We start from the raw sequence: 17,777 nt of genomic DNA, 5'->3' as shown, positions 1-17,777 counted from the left end.
TGGACCATCACCAAATCACCTTCATTGAGCAACTTAAGGCACCGGTGTCAGTCTACAACAATCTTGTAATGAAAATTAGCTTCTTCTAAATTCTTTTTCACTTTTTGATAAATCTGTTGAATGTGCCCTGCAAACTCCTCAACATTAGGATTAACATCATGAGAAGGAGGAAAACGAATCAAATCCACTGTATGCCTTGGAACACTAGTGTAGACAACTTCAAAAGGAGTCTTCTTGGTAGAACAATTAGGCCTACTATTAAAAGAAAACTCAATCTATAGAAGAGCAGCATCCCATTGTTCGGTTTATCTCCACTAACTGATTGTATCATATTGCTAAGAATGCGATTAGCCACTTCAGTTAGCCCATCAGTCTGGGGATGGCTCGTGCTACTATACTACAACGAAGTATCAAATAATTTCTAGAGTTCTCCAAAAATGACTAAGGAATTTCACATCCCTATCAAAAGTTATTAAACAAGGAACGCCATGCAAACAAACAATTTCACAAAGAAATAAATTTGCCACATAAGAAGCATCTGAAGTCCTTTTTATAAGGAAGGAAGTGAACCATCTTAGAAAATCAATTAACTACAACCAAAATAAAATCAACTCCACGTTGAGTTCTTGGGAGGCCAAGAACAAAATCCATAGTTAAATCTTGCCAAATCATCTCTAGAACAGGTAAAGGAGTGTAAAGACTAGCATTTTGAACTTGTCCATTGGCTTTTTGATACACTGGGCAACGCTGAATAAAACGCCCAACATCCCATTTGAGATGGGACCAATTAAATCTCCCTTCTACCAAGCTAATTGTTTTATCCTAACCAACATGTCCTCTTAGTCTACCAACATGCAATTCTCTAATCAAATGTTCACACAAAGAAAGAACGAGGGATACATAATTGTATACCTCAAAATAAAAATCCATCTTGAATAAGGAAGTCAATAACAAACTCGTTATTGTTGCATCACGCCCATATGGCACCAAAATCCTCATCATCAACATAAGTATCCTTCAAATAATCAAACCCCACCACCTCAGTGCTAATTGTAGCTAGTAAAGAAGCTCGTCGATTCAATGCATTAACTACTTCATTATATTGGCTAGACTTATGTTTGATAACAAAAGTGAACTTTGTAAAAAGGCAATCCATCGTGCGTGCATTCGATTCACCATCTTTTGGGAATTGATGAACTTTAAAGCTTGATGATCCATAAATAACACAAACTCTCGTTGAAACAAATAATGCTCCCAATGCTTTAAGGCTCAAGCAACTACATAAAATTCAAGCTCATAAGTAGACCACTTTTGTCGAGGTTAACTAACCTTTTCACTGATAAATTTCACGAGGCGACCCTCTTGGGATAAGATAACCCCAATTTCTTTGAACTGATGCATTACATTCAACCTTAAACACTTTCTCAAAATTGAGTGCTAACACTGGTGCAATGCACAACTTTGCTTTTATCAATTCAAAACTGTCTTCTTACGCTTTGCCCCATTGGAACTAGCCTTTCTTCAAACAATCAGTAATAGGCACCATGATTGTACTAAATCCTTGAATAAAACAACTATAAAAGGTGGCTAAATAGTGGAAACTTTGCACTTCATGCACAGTTTTAGGAGCTGGCCATTCTCGAACTGCCTTCACCTTTGTCTCATCAACTTGAATACCATCCTTTCCCACTATAAATCAAAGGAATAAAAGATGGCTACTCATAAAGCTACACTTCTTAAGATTGATATACAATTTATTAGCTCGTAAGAATAAGAGAACTTCCCTAAGATGTGTGATAAGTGCTCCTCATTCTTACTATAGATGAGAATATCATCAAAATAAACCACCACAAATTTTCTAATAAATGGACGAAGAACCTGGTTCATCAACCACATGAATGTGCTTGGCACATTTGATAACCCAAATGGCATCACTAGTCACTCATAAAGGTCATCTTTAGTCTTGAAAGCTTTCTTTCACTCATCGCCTGGTCGAATGCGAATTTGGTGATAGTCACTTTATAAATCAAGTTTGGTAAACACCACAACACCTTCAAATAATGGAGCCACACCATGACACGTGGATGGCACACAATGAAGACAACTTTGTATGGACGACTCACCATGAGGATGACGGTATGGATGACTCCTTAACATATATAAATATATGTTATATGGAGTTGCACAATGGATCCTCACCCTCTTGAACACATGTCAATCTTCATCGTTTGCAGAGATGAATTTACTTTCAGGTATATTTTTTTTAGAAGAAAAAAAAATCACCTTAACACTTGAGGAGGAATTTTTTTTTTAATAAACTTAAACATTCATAAAAAAAAAAATGAATATTTAAAGTTTGACCCTCATATGATCAAGTTGTAGCTCTGACATGAAGCGGTGTCGTATTTTTGACACTTATATGCTAAAGTCTTCCCTCATGCAAATTGGTTTGACTTGACATTTAATTAAAACCAAAATTATATTTAAAACTTATGCAAACAAGTCATGGCTTCAACACTACACGATGTTGTACTTTCGACACTTAATGCGACTTAAGTGTTAAGGTCTTCACTCATGTAAATTAGTTTGACTTGGATGCATAGTGATGTCCAACTTCTCAAAACTTAATTAAAATCAAAACTACATTTAACATCTATGTAGGCAAATCATAACCTTGATGTCACACGATTTTGAACTTTTGGCACTTACTGCAACTTAATACTAAGGTCTTCACTCATGCGAATTGGTTTGCCTTGGATGTGTAGTGATGTTCAACTTCTCAAAACTTAATTCAAATTGTAACTACACTTAACATCTATGTAGGCATGTCATAACCTTGATGCAGTGGTGTTGTACTTTCAACACTTAATGCTACTTAAGTGCTAAGGTCTTCACTCGTGCGAATTGGTTTGACTTAGCTGTGTAGTGATGCCCAATTTTTCAAAACTTAATTAAAATTAGAACTACACTTAACACCTACGTAGGCAAGTCATGGCCTTGATGTTCCACGGTGTAGTACTTTCGGCACTTGATGCAGTTTAAGTGCTAAGGTCCTCACTCATGCAAATTCGCTTGACTTAGGCACATAGTGATGTCCAATTTCTCAAAACTTGATTAAAATTGGAACTATACTTAATGCCTATGTAGGCAATTCATAACTTTGACACGCATAGTGTACAACTTTTAACACTAAATTAAAATTAAGGCTGTACTCAACACATTTTTTTTCTTCTTATGATGGTTATTGAACTCGGGTAGTTTCCCTAAGTTGCCTACGTACCCTTCAAAGAGAGGGAATCAAGCCAAACGTAGTTTTTTTTTTTTTTGTGTCGTACACAGTTTAAGCTCATGTAGGCCAAAAGTGTCATGCAATTCAGGGCTCATGCTTTCAAGAGCATCACTTGTCTTGAGTTTGATCTAAGGGCAATAAATGCATGTGCTTAGAACAAAGTTTAATTGAGGTCAAAGATGACTCATTCACAACTAAAGTTGTGAAGATCTTTCTTAAGTATTTTGTAATGACCTACACCCAACCGTGCAGATATTATTAGCTTTAGGCCTAAAGGGCCCTCACAACTTTAAAACGCATCTACATGATTAAAACAAGCTCATACTTATATAATGCCAAAAACTTTCTTCCTTATCCGATGTGAGATATTACAATGAAGGTCCTTTGAATTCATCTTAATTTTCAGCCTTGAAAATAGATGAATAACACTTTTGTATTATGTTTAATATACCATAGGCTTGTTGAAGAATGTGTCAAGCTTAGACTTGACTTTAATCCAAGAGTAATAAACACGTGTTCTTAGAGCAAAGTTTAATGGAGGGCCAATGTTCATTTGATCTCAAGTAAACTTATCAATAATTTCCTCGAGTGTTTTGAAGAACCTGACTTTTTCTTCTTTGGCTTTGAAGGTGGATGAATGATACTTCTGTATCATGTTTAATATTCTTCTATGAGCTTGTTGAAGAATGTTTGGAATTTGATCCTGTCTTTTGAAGCTTCATTTTTTTTATTTAGCTTATGGGTTGCCTTTTCCTTTTGAAAACGCCTTATTATAGAAGAAAAAAACCACTTACATTTAGACAAGTTGGAGATTTTAGTTAGGATCTCCGAATTTGACTTCTTTAATGCAAAGAGCTTGTTCCTTGATTTAAGAAGTTTGCCAAGAATTTTTTTTTTTTTTTGTTCTTCCTTAAGCATAAGTTTGATTTTTTTTTATTTTTTTTATTTTTTTTTACTATAGTTTAAGCTCTTGTAGGCTAGGAGTAATATACAATTTAAGCTCATGGATTAAGGAGCAACTCTGGAGTGTTAAGGTTACAAAACAATTGTAGTGAAATTTCATGTGTCACACTCTTTTCATCCTCTTCAGTGATGTTTTTGCCTCCAGTGCTATCATCTTAAATTTCTTCCATAGACTTGCTTTCACTTTCATTTGTTTTTATAACATGCTCTTGAAGCTTCATTTTTGGATTTAGCTTCTAGGTTGCATTTTCCTTTTGAGAATGCCTTATTTTGAAGAAAAAAACACTTACATTTAGAGAAGTTGGAGATTTTAGTTTAGGATCTCCAAATTTGACTTCTTTAATGCAAAGAGCTTGTTCCTCGATTTAAGAAGTTTGCCAAGATTTTATTTTTCCTTTAGCATAAGTTTGATTTTTTTTTTTTTTTGTTACTACAATGTAAGATCATATAGGATAGGAGCAATAAGCAGTTTAGGCTCATGCATTAAAGAGCAACACTGGAGTGTTAAGGTTTAAAAACAATTGTAGTGAAATTTGATGTCACACTCTTTTCATCCTCATTAGTGATGTTTTTGTCTCTAGTGCTATCATCTTCAATTTCTTCCATAGACATGCTTTTACTTTCATTTATTTTTATAACATACTCTATGTCATGTGTTCGTGTAGCCAACTCTTCGAAGGTGTGGGATCGTATCCCTTGGAGAATGTACAAAAGACCCTAATGCATGCCTTGTATGCACATCTCCATAGCTAACACCTCATATAACCTATCCTTACAGTCAAGGTTTAAGGAACGCCAACGATTAACCTAGTCAACAACCGACTTGTCTTTCATTTGCTTGGTATTGGTTAGCTCAATCATACTTACAGTTTGTCAAGTGTTATAGAGGCAATTGAGGAATTCACACTCCATTTGGTCCTAGTTGTCAATGCACTTGGGTGTAAGGTCGATATACCAATCAAAGGCATTCCCTTGAAGGGATTGAACAAATTGTTTGACCAAGAGGTCACACTCTATACCTACTTGGCTACAAGTTTCGACGAAATGGCCAACACGTTGCTTCAAATTTCCCTTTGTTACTAGTCATGGGGCCCGAAGAGGTACTACGTGTTGCTTGAGTAATGACAATCTTGTCATCACCCTTTTTGACATGCGTAGCTTGAGTTTTTTTAGATATCATCTTAATAATGATCAATTTTTTAGCGAAAGAAATGAGGCAAAGATGTCCCACCAAGCGTGCCTAAAATTTGTACGTGCACAAATTTTGTAAAGGTCTTGCAATGTAAGCATAACAATAAGAAAAATAATGCGAAACAATTTTTTTTATTAAAATTAATAAATTATAGGGTACAATCTTCGTGGTAATATTATTCTACAAAAAAACAAATTCCTTTTATTCTTTCACCTTGATCACAATTTAGGAGACAACAAAAACGTTTTCTTGATTTCAAAGATCAATCGAGGGCCACAAGTAGCTTGTTCCCAAATGAACTCAATGAATGGCAAAGATTGCGTATGTAGATGACGAAGATGTTTTCTTTATTTTCAAAGTCGATCGAAGGCCTGTAGTGGCTTATTCCTGAATAACTTTGTCAAAAAGGCAAAGAACACGTATGTAGTTCTTCTACAATTTCTTGAACTTATAAGGAGATTTTGTGAAGCCTTTTCTTCTTCATGAAGTCTTGTTTCCCATGTGGAGTCATTTTTATCAATCCGAAGAAGTCCCCTCATTGAAGGAAATCCCCTAATTGAAGGAAGTCACCCCTATTTATAAGTGAAATTAGGGAAGTAAATTTTGGAATTCCCCAAGATTTAGTTACTGAATTCAAAGAATTTGGTTCCTTGATTTTAGCAACTTGTCTTTTTCATTAAGAAAATTTGTCAACAAAAGAATATTTATTTATTTTTTTTAGTCTCTTTTGATTTTAGTGGGAATATTTATTTCCTTTGGAAATTTGTCAATGAGAGTATTTATTTATTTTTAATTCTCTTTTGACACAACAATTGAAAGATTCGATTTTATTTCCAAAACTAAATTTTGTCGTCTTCCAAATTTCGCCACTTGTCACTTTTTTAATATATGTCACGTGTCAAATGTGTGTAAGACCTATATCATTTGTCGATCCTAAATTTTGTTGAATTGGGTGGCCACATTTTTTTTTAAGACCAATTTAGTGAGAGTTTATTTCACTAAAAATTTTGATGTCTACACCTCCGTCTCAGATAAATTAACTTGAGCATTTAATTGATAAAATTCCTCTGTGTATTCGTTCACAGTGCAATTGACTCGCAGATAATTTTTATATTGTTGGTACAAAAATTGTTCATAATCCAGAGGGAGAAATCGCCTTTGTAACAACTGTTTCATCTTGGGCCAAGTACAAACACGTTGTTTTCCTTGCCGTTGACAATTATATTGAAGTTGTTCCCACCATGCAAAAGCTCCGCCTTTCAACTCATACGCCAAAAGCTTTACTTGATTTTCTTCTGAAGTATTCAAATAGTCGAAAAAGTTTTCGACGATATGGACCAATCAAGAAAATCTTCAATGTGTAATCGGTTGTTGAAACTCGGTAAATCCATTTTCATCTTAAATTTTTTGTTATTTTGACCCTAATCGTTAGCTTGATAATTGAAAAGGGAAATCATCTTCTTCTCCAGATGAATAATCCAGCCTCCATTGCTGCCTTTGTTGAATATTCCTTCACTATGGAAGTCGAAAATCATCACCATCTCAAAAAGGTGGAAAAAAACTCATCTTGCTCATCAAAAACCCTTGCAGCCACTCGTGGAAAGCCACTACCAGCTTTGAACTCACCATTGCCGCCAATCGAAACCCCTCACCAAAGGTAGTTGTCGTCACACCGCCTAGGAGCTCCTTGATTTCGACACTCATACACCCATAATGGAAGGGGCTCACGAAAATCGCAATTCACGGCTAGACCCGCGCGAATCGCACCTTCGCCGTTGATTCTTGACCAGATTTGTGGCCGGCATCAATCATCATAGCCACCCTCCTATAGGTCACCACACTGGTCTGGTAGTCACTCCATGGGTCCATGTTTCCCTTCGACAGTCAACACAGCCATCATCTACGTGAGGTTGCAAAGAGTGTCATTGATCCCGTTGAGCCATTGCTCAATTTTTTCAAACCATTGTTCATTGTCGATGGTTCATTTCCCACTAGAACCATTGTCAACCATCAGATTGAAGTAAAAATCCTTACTCTAATACCAATTTTGGTGCAACGGAAGGTTTGTTTCAAAACAAAATGAAAAAACACTCAAAAACAAACACAAAGATCACAATAGGATCTGAAAATTAGAGAATAATTCAAATAAATTATATTGAACTGATTCTAACAATTACAATAAGCCTTTAAATAATGTTTGCAATGCTAAAGGAAATAACTAAAATAGGAAACTAAAAATAATTGGAAACTAGGGAAACTAGGAAATCAATCTTAAAACAAAATACTAAAGCAAATAAACTTAAAATAGGAAACTAATGATGAACTTCAACTTAAAATAGAAACTAATGATGATCATGTGTTGTCACTAAAGAAAGCATTATGTTTCAACTTTGTGGTTTATGCTTTGAGCAGATGAGGAAAACAATTTGCATCATCTCATGAAAAGACAAGAAAACTAGTCCTCATCTCCCCACTTCTATTTCTGAAAGTAATATTTCCCTTTTTCCCACATCTCCCCACTTCTATTTCTTAAAGAAATCTTTTCCTTTTCCCACCTTAAGTTCTTCCTACACATTGTACTTTTCATCTCTCTCTCTCTCTCTCTCTCTCAATACCTAAAGCACTTTATTTTTTGTCCCTGGTGGGACTCTAACCTGGAACCTCCCACAACATCACCCCAACCCTTTACCACTTGAGCTAGGCATCAAAAACCATTTCTTAAATCTTAACTCTTTCTAGTACACATTTTACATTTCAATGTCTGTTATGGCATATAGTCTTTATAATAATAATAAAAAAAAGGAAAAGAAAAGAAAATGATTGCACTATTGAAGTCTTCCACTTTTAATTTGCTAGAATAGTTTATGAAGTGTCCATTGGTTAGTGATTAGTAGGAAGGTCAATTACCAACAGTTGTCCTGTATTTCAGTTGTCTCTCATCAAACAACATGGATGATCACATGATTAGCAGCCTTACACCTTCATTTTAAGTCTTCTGTCAAATTTTCTTTCTAGCCAGGTAAATGGAGATTTTTTTTTTTCTCTGAATTTGAGGAAGATATTAAATCAGGAAGGCAACCAGTTAAAAGAGGACCAATTCTGTTTCTGGATTTGTGGAGATCATATTCCCACTTGAAATCATTTCCTTGTGACCAGTTGTTGGGGTTTGATGGCCTTATTCTTGCTTCTTTTTTTTCTCCTTTCATTTAAATTTTAATTATTTTTTTTTCAACTTGGAAGGATTCCTCATATATTTCTCTACCTGAAATGATGTAGAACAACCCAGGGGCAGTTGTCTACAATCAAACATGGTGGGCATTCACTAATTTAGAATTTAAGAAGATGAACAAGGAACTGTTAGGACAGCAGGGAAAAGAAAATAAAAACAGGAAAAAAATGAAGAGATAGAAAAACCTAGAGTTTTCACTAAGGGCCTCTAAGAGTCACAGCTAGAAGAGACAATGGGCTCTCACCATTGGAAGTTACAAGGTATGCTGAAGTTTTGGTATAATGTATCATTCATTCATTCATTCATTCATTAATCTCTTGGTTATATCAAATTGTCTTACTTATAAGCTTTAGAAAACCCAGAAGGCTTAATGAACTATTAAAAAAAAAGAAACCTATAATTTATTATAGGCCTTTGGAAGATTGGAAGCAAATGAGCCAACATCTAAAATCAACGATGGTTGACCCAACTTGCAGTACGGGCCCCTCCTTACTCTGTAACCATGCTTTATTTTCCTCAAAAAATTAGGTTTCAACACAGTTCAAATTTGATTATGGCCCAATATATTACTTGGGCTCCCTTTGTTTAAATGGGCTTGCCTCCCTATTGCTAAGACAGAGGGTCCGGAGTTTATTGCATGATTTGAGCTCCCACCAAATTGGGCCTTGTATATTAAAGGAGAACTGGGCCTGCTTTCTCTTAAACCTTTTCCTCAACTAAGTGGGCCGCTATCCTCGTCTGCTGGGCCTCTCATCCCCTGAGAATGGGTTGTCCTCTTTTTTAAGCCACCATTTGGCTTTTATATTTTAATTTGAAATTGAAAAGAGAGGAAATGAGGGACAGTTGTTTCTTATCTTCTCCCTGGTGCTGCCACATGTTCGCAACACCTGATGTTGCCTTGAGAAGAAGCCACCTCCGGCTAAATCAAAACCACAGATGGAAAGGAAAGCCTCTTAGTTCGATCCATCCTTACCTAAATTTTCCAAGCACTTGTTGACCATCTCCTTAATGTTATGCTATGGCCTCCGCTCACTAATACGACCATCTCACTTTTGAAGCCAAACTACTCTTTCAATGGAGTCCACAAAGAACAACCCTTTAAAGGCCCAAAAAGGGACTGTAGACGCCATTCCCCTTGTACCCAACATTCTTGATAACTCTTCCCACTAAAGGCTGAAAAAGGGGTTATAGGCATCAATTATCTTTGTTTCTCATCAGAAAAAGAAAATAAAAATGAAATAAAGAAGAAAAAATTATGGAAATTGTTTCCAACTTTGTTGTGCAGCATGAAAAGATGAATATGCGTCACCATAGCTGTAGCAATTCAAAGGAAACTTGCACATGTGGTTTTCATCAAAGAAATGAAATTCACACAACAATAGGAAAAATTAAAACCGTAGAGTTAATAATGCAAAAGAAAAAAGGGAGAAGGATAAATTAGAATTTTACTTGTGCTTGCATGTGTTTGGTGGACTCAGCCCCATCCAATGCTGCTTCGGATGAAAGAACAAAAGCAGTGACAGGGTCATCTTCAGCATCTAACCTCTGTTGAGATAGATGCATCAATAGCTGGATATGAAGCCATATCAACTAAAAGAATGCAAAACAAGGTGACCATTTATGATGACCTCTTGAAGAACGGTTAATGCTGGAATAAGAGCATCCAACATTGTGCGATAGCCTGCACTAGCCCCTCCATATTTACTGACAGCAGCAATGGAAGCTTCAAGTGCATCTTTCCCTGAACCATTAGTCATTAAATCAAGTCGTATTGAGACTGAAAATTATCACATTAAGATCATTATCTCACATTGTTTTGCTGTAACAACTGTTTTGGTGTTTGCTTTTAGCTGTGCATATGCCGCCTTACAGAATATATCATATCTGTTCCAAAGAGAGATGTGAGATTATGACTAATGCAACTTGAATGGACTTAGCTTGAAGAAGGAAGACAAAACACAATACATGATCCCACTCGTTCCGCCCATAGCTCTTCTGATAGAAGATCCAATTTCATTTACTGTTTCTGCAGGGTCATTCAGAGGATAACTGACAGGAAACAAGTTTCCATCAATAAAAAGTTAATATGAAATTGCGAACATTCGGAACCAATGGAAAAAGTTCATTTTGCATCATTCTATAAGAATTAAAAACTTCAGAACACAGTTCAGAAATTCAAAAGCATCTATTTCATATTCACAACATTGGAATGAGCACAATTGAATAATATGAAAATTTCTAAGCCACCAGGCAAGTTTGAATGGTATAGCTATCAGAAACAAAGTGGAGGAGGGCCTTTCCACTCTAGCCAAAGGGCACAAACAAATTTGGAAATAAGAAAAAAGGAAAAACAAAAATAGAAACAGCTCTATTGCATAGAAAACAGAAGAGAGACAGAGAACAAGAAGAAATAGCCTTTTTAAAAACTTCAAAGCAACTGCACCAATTAGGCTAGGAAATTCTCTTTGGAACTTCTGCATCTAGGAGATGAGATACATTGCAGGAAACTTAAAGCACAGATTCATTTCTTGAATTTAAAAAAAAAATAGAAAAAATATTCAATTTTTAAACCTCTTCAGGACATGTCAATCACATGGCCACCCGTGTCAAAACAGACATGACTCCTTTTTGAATTGCACATGCTACCAAGGAAGCAACATAGGATGAAATAAAATTATACAAATGACCTAAAATATTTATTAAGCACTATATTGTATGGACTCAGGTGCTGCTATGTGTCTAGGCATTTCATCCTTCATGCCTGCAAATTTAGGCCACAGAACTTAGGTAAAAAATATCTGTAATAATAGGTATGAATACCTGGGCAAATAGTAAAAGAAAAACCTGCTGGAAATCAATCAAAAGTAAAGGTATTCTTGATAGAAATTCCCCCTCTTTTATTCCTATCTTTTCTTTCTTATCGCAAAATATGCCTACAAAAATTCCCTTTCCAACAAACTCCCTCTTTTTTTTTTTTTTAATACCTAGATGAAAAGGAAGTTGAAAAAGACAAAGAAGAAAAAAAGGAAATCATCAAAGCAAAATAGGAGTATCTGACAAGGATCTCACACCCACACCCAAACCATGTCTACATTAGTCTGATGGCTGAAGATGGAGAGTCCAAGTATCATCAAACACAATAGCACTGTGTTCGGCACTACCCCTCTAAGACACTGGCACTTTCTCAAAGTGTTTCAAATACAAATCAAATGTGACCACATCCATCAACCATTCTCAAATTTCAGCCTACCACTCTGAATAATCCATTGAACATATTACATTATCATATGCATGTACTGTTAAAGATTTACTAGAAACCAGAACTATGATGTCATATATTTTCTTAATAAAACAAAGAAGAACAATATAAAATAACTGAGAAGGAAACTTACAATTTTTTCATGTCCTCCAAAATAGCTGTTGCACCTCTAAACATCTGCAATCATAAAAGGAATCATATCCAGTATGTCAATGATGTGCACCAAGAAGTGCAGTGCATGGCAGATGAAAATAGGGTTAGAGAGGACTCACGGTAGACCCACAGTCGCCATCACCTGCTTTGCTATCCCATTCATTTAACCAGTCCTTAAGATTGATAACTGAGTTTGCTGCTGCTTCAATAGCCACCTCAAGAATACAGCCTTGTTCATTCAGCAGTTGAGGCCGGCTTAGTGACTGAACAAAAGAAGACATGGTGGTCAGGTTTTGAAAAGGTAATAGTAAAATAGGAAAAATGTTAAAAGGGAGAAGTGAATTTTGTGGGGGGGGGGGGGGGAGGGAGAGGAGGGGAGATGTTGTAGCACCAACACAGCATTTTTATACTACAGCTCATCACACCATTTGTCATTGTGCTCCATATTCAGCACAAGAATAACTTAGACTATGGAAGGGTTGTCAGCCAATATACACTAAGCAGTCTTGAAAATCTTCTGCTTATTGGAAATAATTTTTTGCACTGTCCTTGTAAATGATAAAAACCATTATTCAAATATGAAGAAAAACATTATGAACAAGATGCTCCAACTGTCATCAAGAGCTATCACTGTTTGACATCTCTTGGTCTCTACTTTATTGGAATTTAATTTTCCCCATGCATATAAGCATAAGTTCAAATTTCAAAAGAAATTCAAAAGCACACCTTCCAAGTCTTATCAAAACTCTCATGTGTTAACAGCTCTAGAATAGTGATTCTTATGTTTAATTTAAAATATATATATATATATATATTATTGTGCATTATATTTATTATTCAGTTATAATTGCTTCTTTCAAAAAGAGTCCATACAACCATACAAAGAAACACTTCCTTCAAGACCCAAGAACCAGCCTCCATTTGAAGATTTCTTGGAAGGTTCAGAGCCTTCTAGCAATCAAACACAAGTATCCTACATTAGAATCTACAATGAACTATCTATAACTGATGCAGCAAGAGGAGCCAGAGTGTGTAGCATTCACCTTAGACTAATGAATGCCCCCTTCATTTCAGGATCCATTCACTTACTAAGTATGGATTATTTGTGTCAGCATGTGCCCATAGCCTCATAAGAGTAATTTCTCCTGGTAACTTAATCCATTATTTATACCCTTCCATTTAGAACATCAAAAGTGCAAAATTAATAGTCACATTACACAAATATTCAATAATGGCCAATGGCTTCTACTGATTGAACAAGATTCACAACAATACCAATCTAATGAAGCCTTAATTCTGAATTATTTGGGATCTGTTACATGACTTCTCCACTGCCAATTCAGCTGTGTCTAGATTCTGCATTGGACTAATTAAGACAACTGTGTCTTTTCTCATCACCTTGACCAAGTTCCCTTTAGTCTATTCCCTTATCCTTGCAGCAACTTCAACCTGAATAAAAAAACCCTCCAGAATAGCACATCCATTGATCTCCATTGCAAATGCTCAAACCATCTTAAGCAATTCTTCATGTTAGCCTCAGTTGAAGAGAAGTAGTGCAAGCTGCACAACTGAGGAAGATAACAAAATCTAAAAGCAAACCAAAAACAAAAACTAATAGCAACCTAGAGAGGCAAAAAATCACCAACTAAAGAGACCTTTTTTTTTTGGCTTGAAGGTCCACCACTTGATTGGCTAAGGAATTAAGCAAAGAGCACACCTCAACTCCATGAGCTGCTTTGCTTCTTAGCCACAACAATAGAATCCCTCAACTACAAGATTGGATGGAAAGCCCCAAAGCTTTGGCCTACAGAAGGCCCTCTAGAAGAGCCAGAATCTCAGACTTAACAGTGACACCTTCACCTAAACTTTTAGTGTATGCTTTTATCATTATACCCAATAATGTGTAAGCACTCCCCCAATTCAAAGTTGCCCTGACATGCCCAAAGAACATTCATCAAAGTTCAACTTAACATAAACCTTAAGGTGGCGAGCTACATGAAAATCCAACCTCTTAGACCTGCATACAAGTTTCCAATCTAATAAAAAACACTCAAAGAAGTACATGTGAAGGCTTCATTAGCATAGGGTGGAAGAACAGTGAAACCAGTCCCAAAATGCTGTAGTATCTTCCCAACATCCTAAAAGATTCTCACATTTCTTTCCTGCCATATAAAGCAAAATCAAATAGGGACTAGCAATACTTAACAAAACTCTTTTTTCTTTTCTTTTAATAAGGAAGCAGAAAATATTATAGATAGTAAGAAAGGCTGAAACTGGCCAACATACACCAAGAGTAGACAAAGGGAGCCAAGAGGGAAGAACAAAGAAAAAGAAAGGCAAAGAACAAAACCACTTGCCCACAACTACTTAGCTCCTAGTCAATATACAAAATCGGTCAAAGACATAGGAATTCCTTCTAAATGAATCCTAACATGGTGCCGTAAGGAAGACAAAAGAGCAGATTTAAGCGCTTGATATGAAGTTTCCACGTCTTCAAAAGCCCTTCAATTTCTTTCACACTAAATGACCTACAAAAGGACAAAGGGGCAGCTAGCCAAGCTTTGTTCCATTTTTTTCCTACTTGAACCCCACTCCAGTTTAGCAACATCATTTAGCCAATCTTGCATATATTTTTGTTGCAAGATTAAAATCCCTTGTTTAGATTGAGCAAGTTCTATACCCAAGAAATATTGTTTACTTCCCAAATCTTTAATTTCAAGCTTGTTTGCCAAGTTCTCCCGTTGATCATCTCCAGTGACTATAATGTCATCCACATAGAAAATTAAAGAAATTACCTTCTTTTGGGGTGAATGCTTTATAAACAAGGTGTGCTCACCTAGATGTTGGAGGTACCCTCTTTTTACCATGGATTTTGCAAACCTCCCAAACCATGCATGTAGGGACTATTTGAGTCCACAAAGAGATTTCTAAATCTACACACTTTCTTCATCAATACTTTGTGAACATATCCAGGTGGGACATCCATGTACAAATCATTTTCTAGATCGCCATGAAAGAAGGTATTCTTTACATCAAATTGTTGCAGTGGTCAGTCTAGAATAGTTCCTAAAGACAATGGAATCCTGATGGTGTTCATCTTTGCTACTAGTGCAAATGTATCTCGGTAATCCACCTCATATATTTGAGTGTACCTCTTAGCAACCAATCTTACTTGTATCGTTCAATGGCCCCATTACTATGTATTTGATGGTATAGATCCATTTACATCCAATTGTTTTCTTCCCCTTGGGTAAGTCTACAATTTCCTGTCTTATTTTTTTTTTTTTCAAGGCTCGCATCTCATCATCCATGGCCTCCTTCTACTATTTCATGTACAATGTTTCATAAACTATTGTAGAAATTTTATGGGTTGATATTTTGGAAGTAAAAGCACGATATTGTGGTGGTGACAGTCTCTTAAATGACACAAAGTGAGAGATTGGATTTTGAGTGCATGACCGAGTCCCCGTCCTAAGAGCAATGAGCAAATCCAAATCATTGTTAATATTAACATCATGATTACATTCTCATTACCTAATACCAAGTCAAATTTATGACCTGTGGAATGACAAAGAGCTATTTTTTCCTAGAATACACCTTCATATTAGGCATGTTGGACCTCAAGTTCTTAGTTTCCATAGGAATGGGAGAGGTTTGCATTTTTTAATTTTGAGCAGGTGTTTTTTCTAGAGAATGGTTTGATGGAAGTATGGTTTGGGACTCTTTTGTATTGAAATTGTTTGGGGACATTGGTGGGACCTAGTTTAGATCAGGAAGACTAGGAACAATTTGGTTTTGAGCAACATTCAGATTACTACTCTCATTCCCATAGTTATAAAATAACTTATCGTCCTCACTATTATGATTCTCCCTTGAAGATACATGTTCCCAAAATAAGGTTGATGTTCAACACAAGCTACATCCATGGTAACATGTGTGTTTTCTAATGAGTGGATGATAGCACTTATACCTTTTTCTGTGGAAGAATAAACTAGAAACATACATTGAAGAGACATAGGATCAAATTTACGTCTCAAATGGTTATGAATGTGGACATATGAGGCGCAACCAAATATCTTTGGTGGAAGGTTCTCAACTCCCTGAAAATTTGGAAATAAAGTGGTAAGCTTTTATATAGGAGATATGAAACCCCATTTGGAATTCAGGATGGTAGATTGTTCATCAAATAGGCAGTTGTTAATATGGCATCTCCTCAATAGTGCTTCAGAACTTTCATTTGTAATAGAAGTGATCAAGCCGCTTCTAATAAGTGTCAGTTTTTTCTCTCAACAACCCCATTTTGTTAGGGTGTATCCACACATGATGAGTGATATACAATCCCTTCATTTTCTAGGCATTTTATCATCGTTTGGTTGAAATATTGCCTATCATTATCAGATTGAAGAGTAAATATTTTTGCCCCAGATTGAGTAGAAACAAGTTCATGGAAAATAAGAAAAGTGCATGTAACCTCTAATATATATTTCATAAGGTAAACCTAAATAATGCTAGTGCACTCATCAATAAATGTAACAAACCATCTAGCACCTAAAATATTTGGGATACGAGAAGGACCCCAAACATCATTTTTTTTTTGATTGGAAACGCCACAAAGATATATTAATATAAAAAAGAAGTACAAGAAGAAAGATGAGAAATCCTCCCACCAAAGACAACTAAATTACAGGAAAATACACATAAAACAAACGAACTCCCACTAAGGACCAATCCCTATGGAGTACACACCGCTATCCAATCCAGTTGAATCACATTAAGGGGAATCCCCTTAAATGTCTTGGAACAGAAAGCCCAAAGGGAAGCAAGGAAAACAATAGAGTCCCAAAGGAACTTTGAATTCCTTGCTTTATCCTCGAAAATCCTTGCGTTTCTTTCCCACCACAACCCGAATTAGAGCTATGCTCGCAGCTTGCCACAAAACTATCCCTCTCTTAGAATTACCGAAGCCTTTAAATTTGATGGACATCATGTCATATATGCTCCTTGGGGGAACCCAATCCATCTTAGCTAACTGAAATAACCTGTACCACAACCCAATCGTCAAGGAACAATGAAGAAAAAGATGATCTGTTAATTCCCCGTGCTTCATGCACAGGATACAAATATCAGGACTAAGGGCTTTGTAGGGTCTTCTCACTTGTAACATATCATTAGTATTCACCTTCTTGTGTGCCACTAACCAAACAAAGGACTTCACTTTGAAATGAACTTGAGAATTCCACACGAACTTTGAAGGAAAGTTCTGAGGAGATCCAGAAGATTGAGATAATGCTAGAAAAAAGGATTTGACTGAAAAAAGCCCTGAAGAGGATAATGGCCATAATCTGGCATCTGGGACCGAAGGAGAGAGATACAAATTATCAAGAGACCGCATGAGGCCTTCTAAGTCCTCAATCTCAGAATCTGATAGGTTACGGCGGAAATTCAAATTCCACGAGAAAGGCCGAGATGGACCGAGAACTAAAGAAATAGAAATGTTTTTATCCACGACTACTCTAAATAGTCTGGGATATTGGGTTCCCAAAGGTTGGTCCCCCGACCACAAATCTTCCCAGAACCGAATTCTTTCCCCGTTTCCTACCACATACCGAGTAATCAAAGAAAACCCCTGAAAGACTTGAGCAATAGCCTTCCAAGGACAGCGATGTGACCATCTGACTAAAGTGTTAGCATC

General features: G+C 36.2%; 1 protein-coding gene across 3 annotated transcripts in view; it reads right to left on the bottom strand.

Moving 5' to 3' along the window:
* The window catches only part of LOC100245056 (putative 3,4-dihydroxy-2-butanone kinase), an 83,768-nt gene that overhangs the window by 7,186 nt on the left and 58,805 nt on the right, over nucleotides 1-17,777 (bottom strand). For all 3 annotated transcript variants that reach the window (XM_059733937.1, XM_010665604.3, XM_059733938.1), the window contains 6 exons: nucleotides 12,205-12,348; nucleotides 12,066-12,109; nucleotides 10,639-10,722; nucleotides 10,484-10,557; nucleotides 10,302-10,414; nucleotides 10,123-10,218 (listed from right to left, as the gene is read on the bottom strand). In XM_059733937.1, coding sequence (XP_059589920.1) covers nucleotides 10,123-10,218; nucleotides 10,302-10,414; nucleotides 10,484-10,557; nucleotides 10,639-10,722; nucleotides 12,066-12,109; nucleotides 12,205-12,348 — 555 coding nt within the window. The remainder of the gene's footprint in view (nucleotides 1-10,122; nucleotides 10,219-10,301; nucleotides 10,415-10,483; nucleotides 10,558-10,638; nucleotides 10,723-12,065; nucleotides 12,110-12,204; nucleotides 12,349-17,777) is intronic.

This window comes from Vitis vinifera, chromosome 17 (genome assembly GCF_030704535.1).
Source record: "Vitis vinifera cultivar Pinot Noir 40024 chromosome 17, ASM3070453v1".
Classification (NCBI taxonomy): Eukaryota; Viridiplantae; Streptophyta; class Magnoliopsida; order Vitales; family Vitaceae; genus Vitis; species Vitis vinifera.
This window is presented reverse-complemented; position numbering and strand designations above follow the sequence as displayed.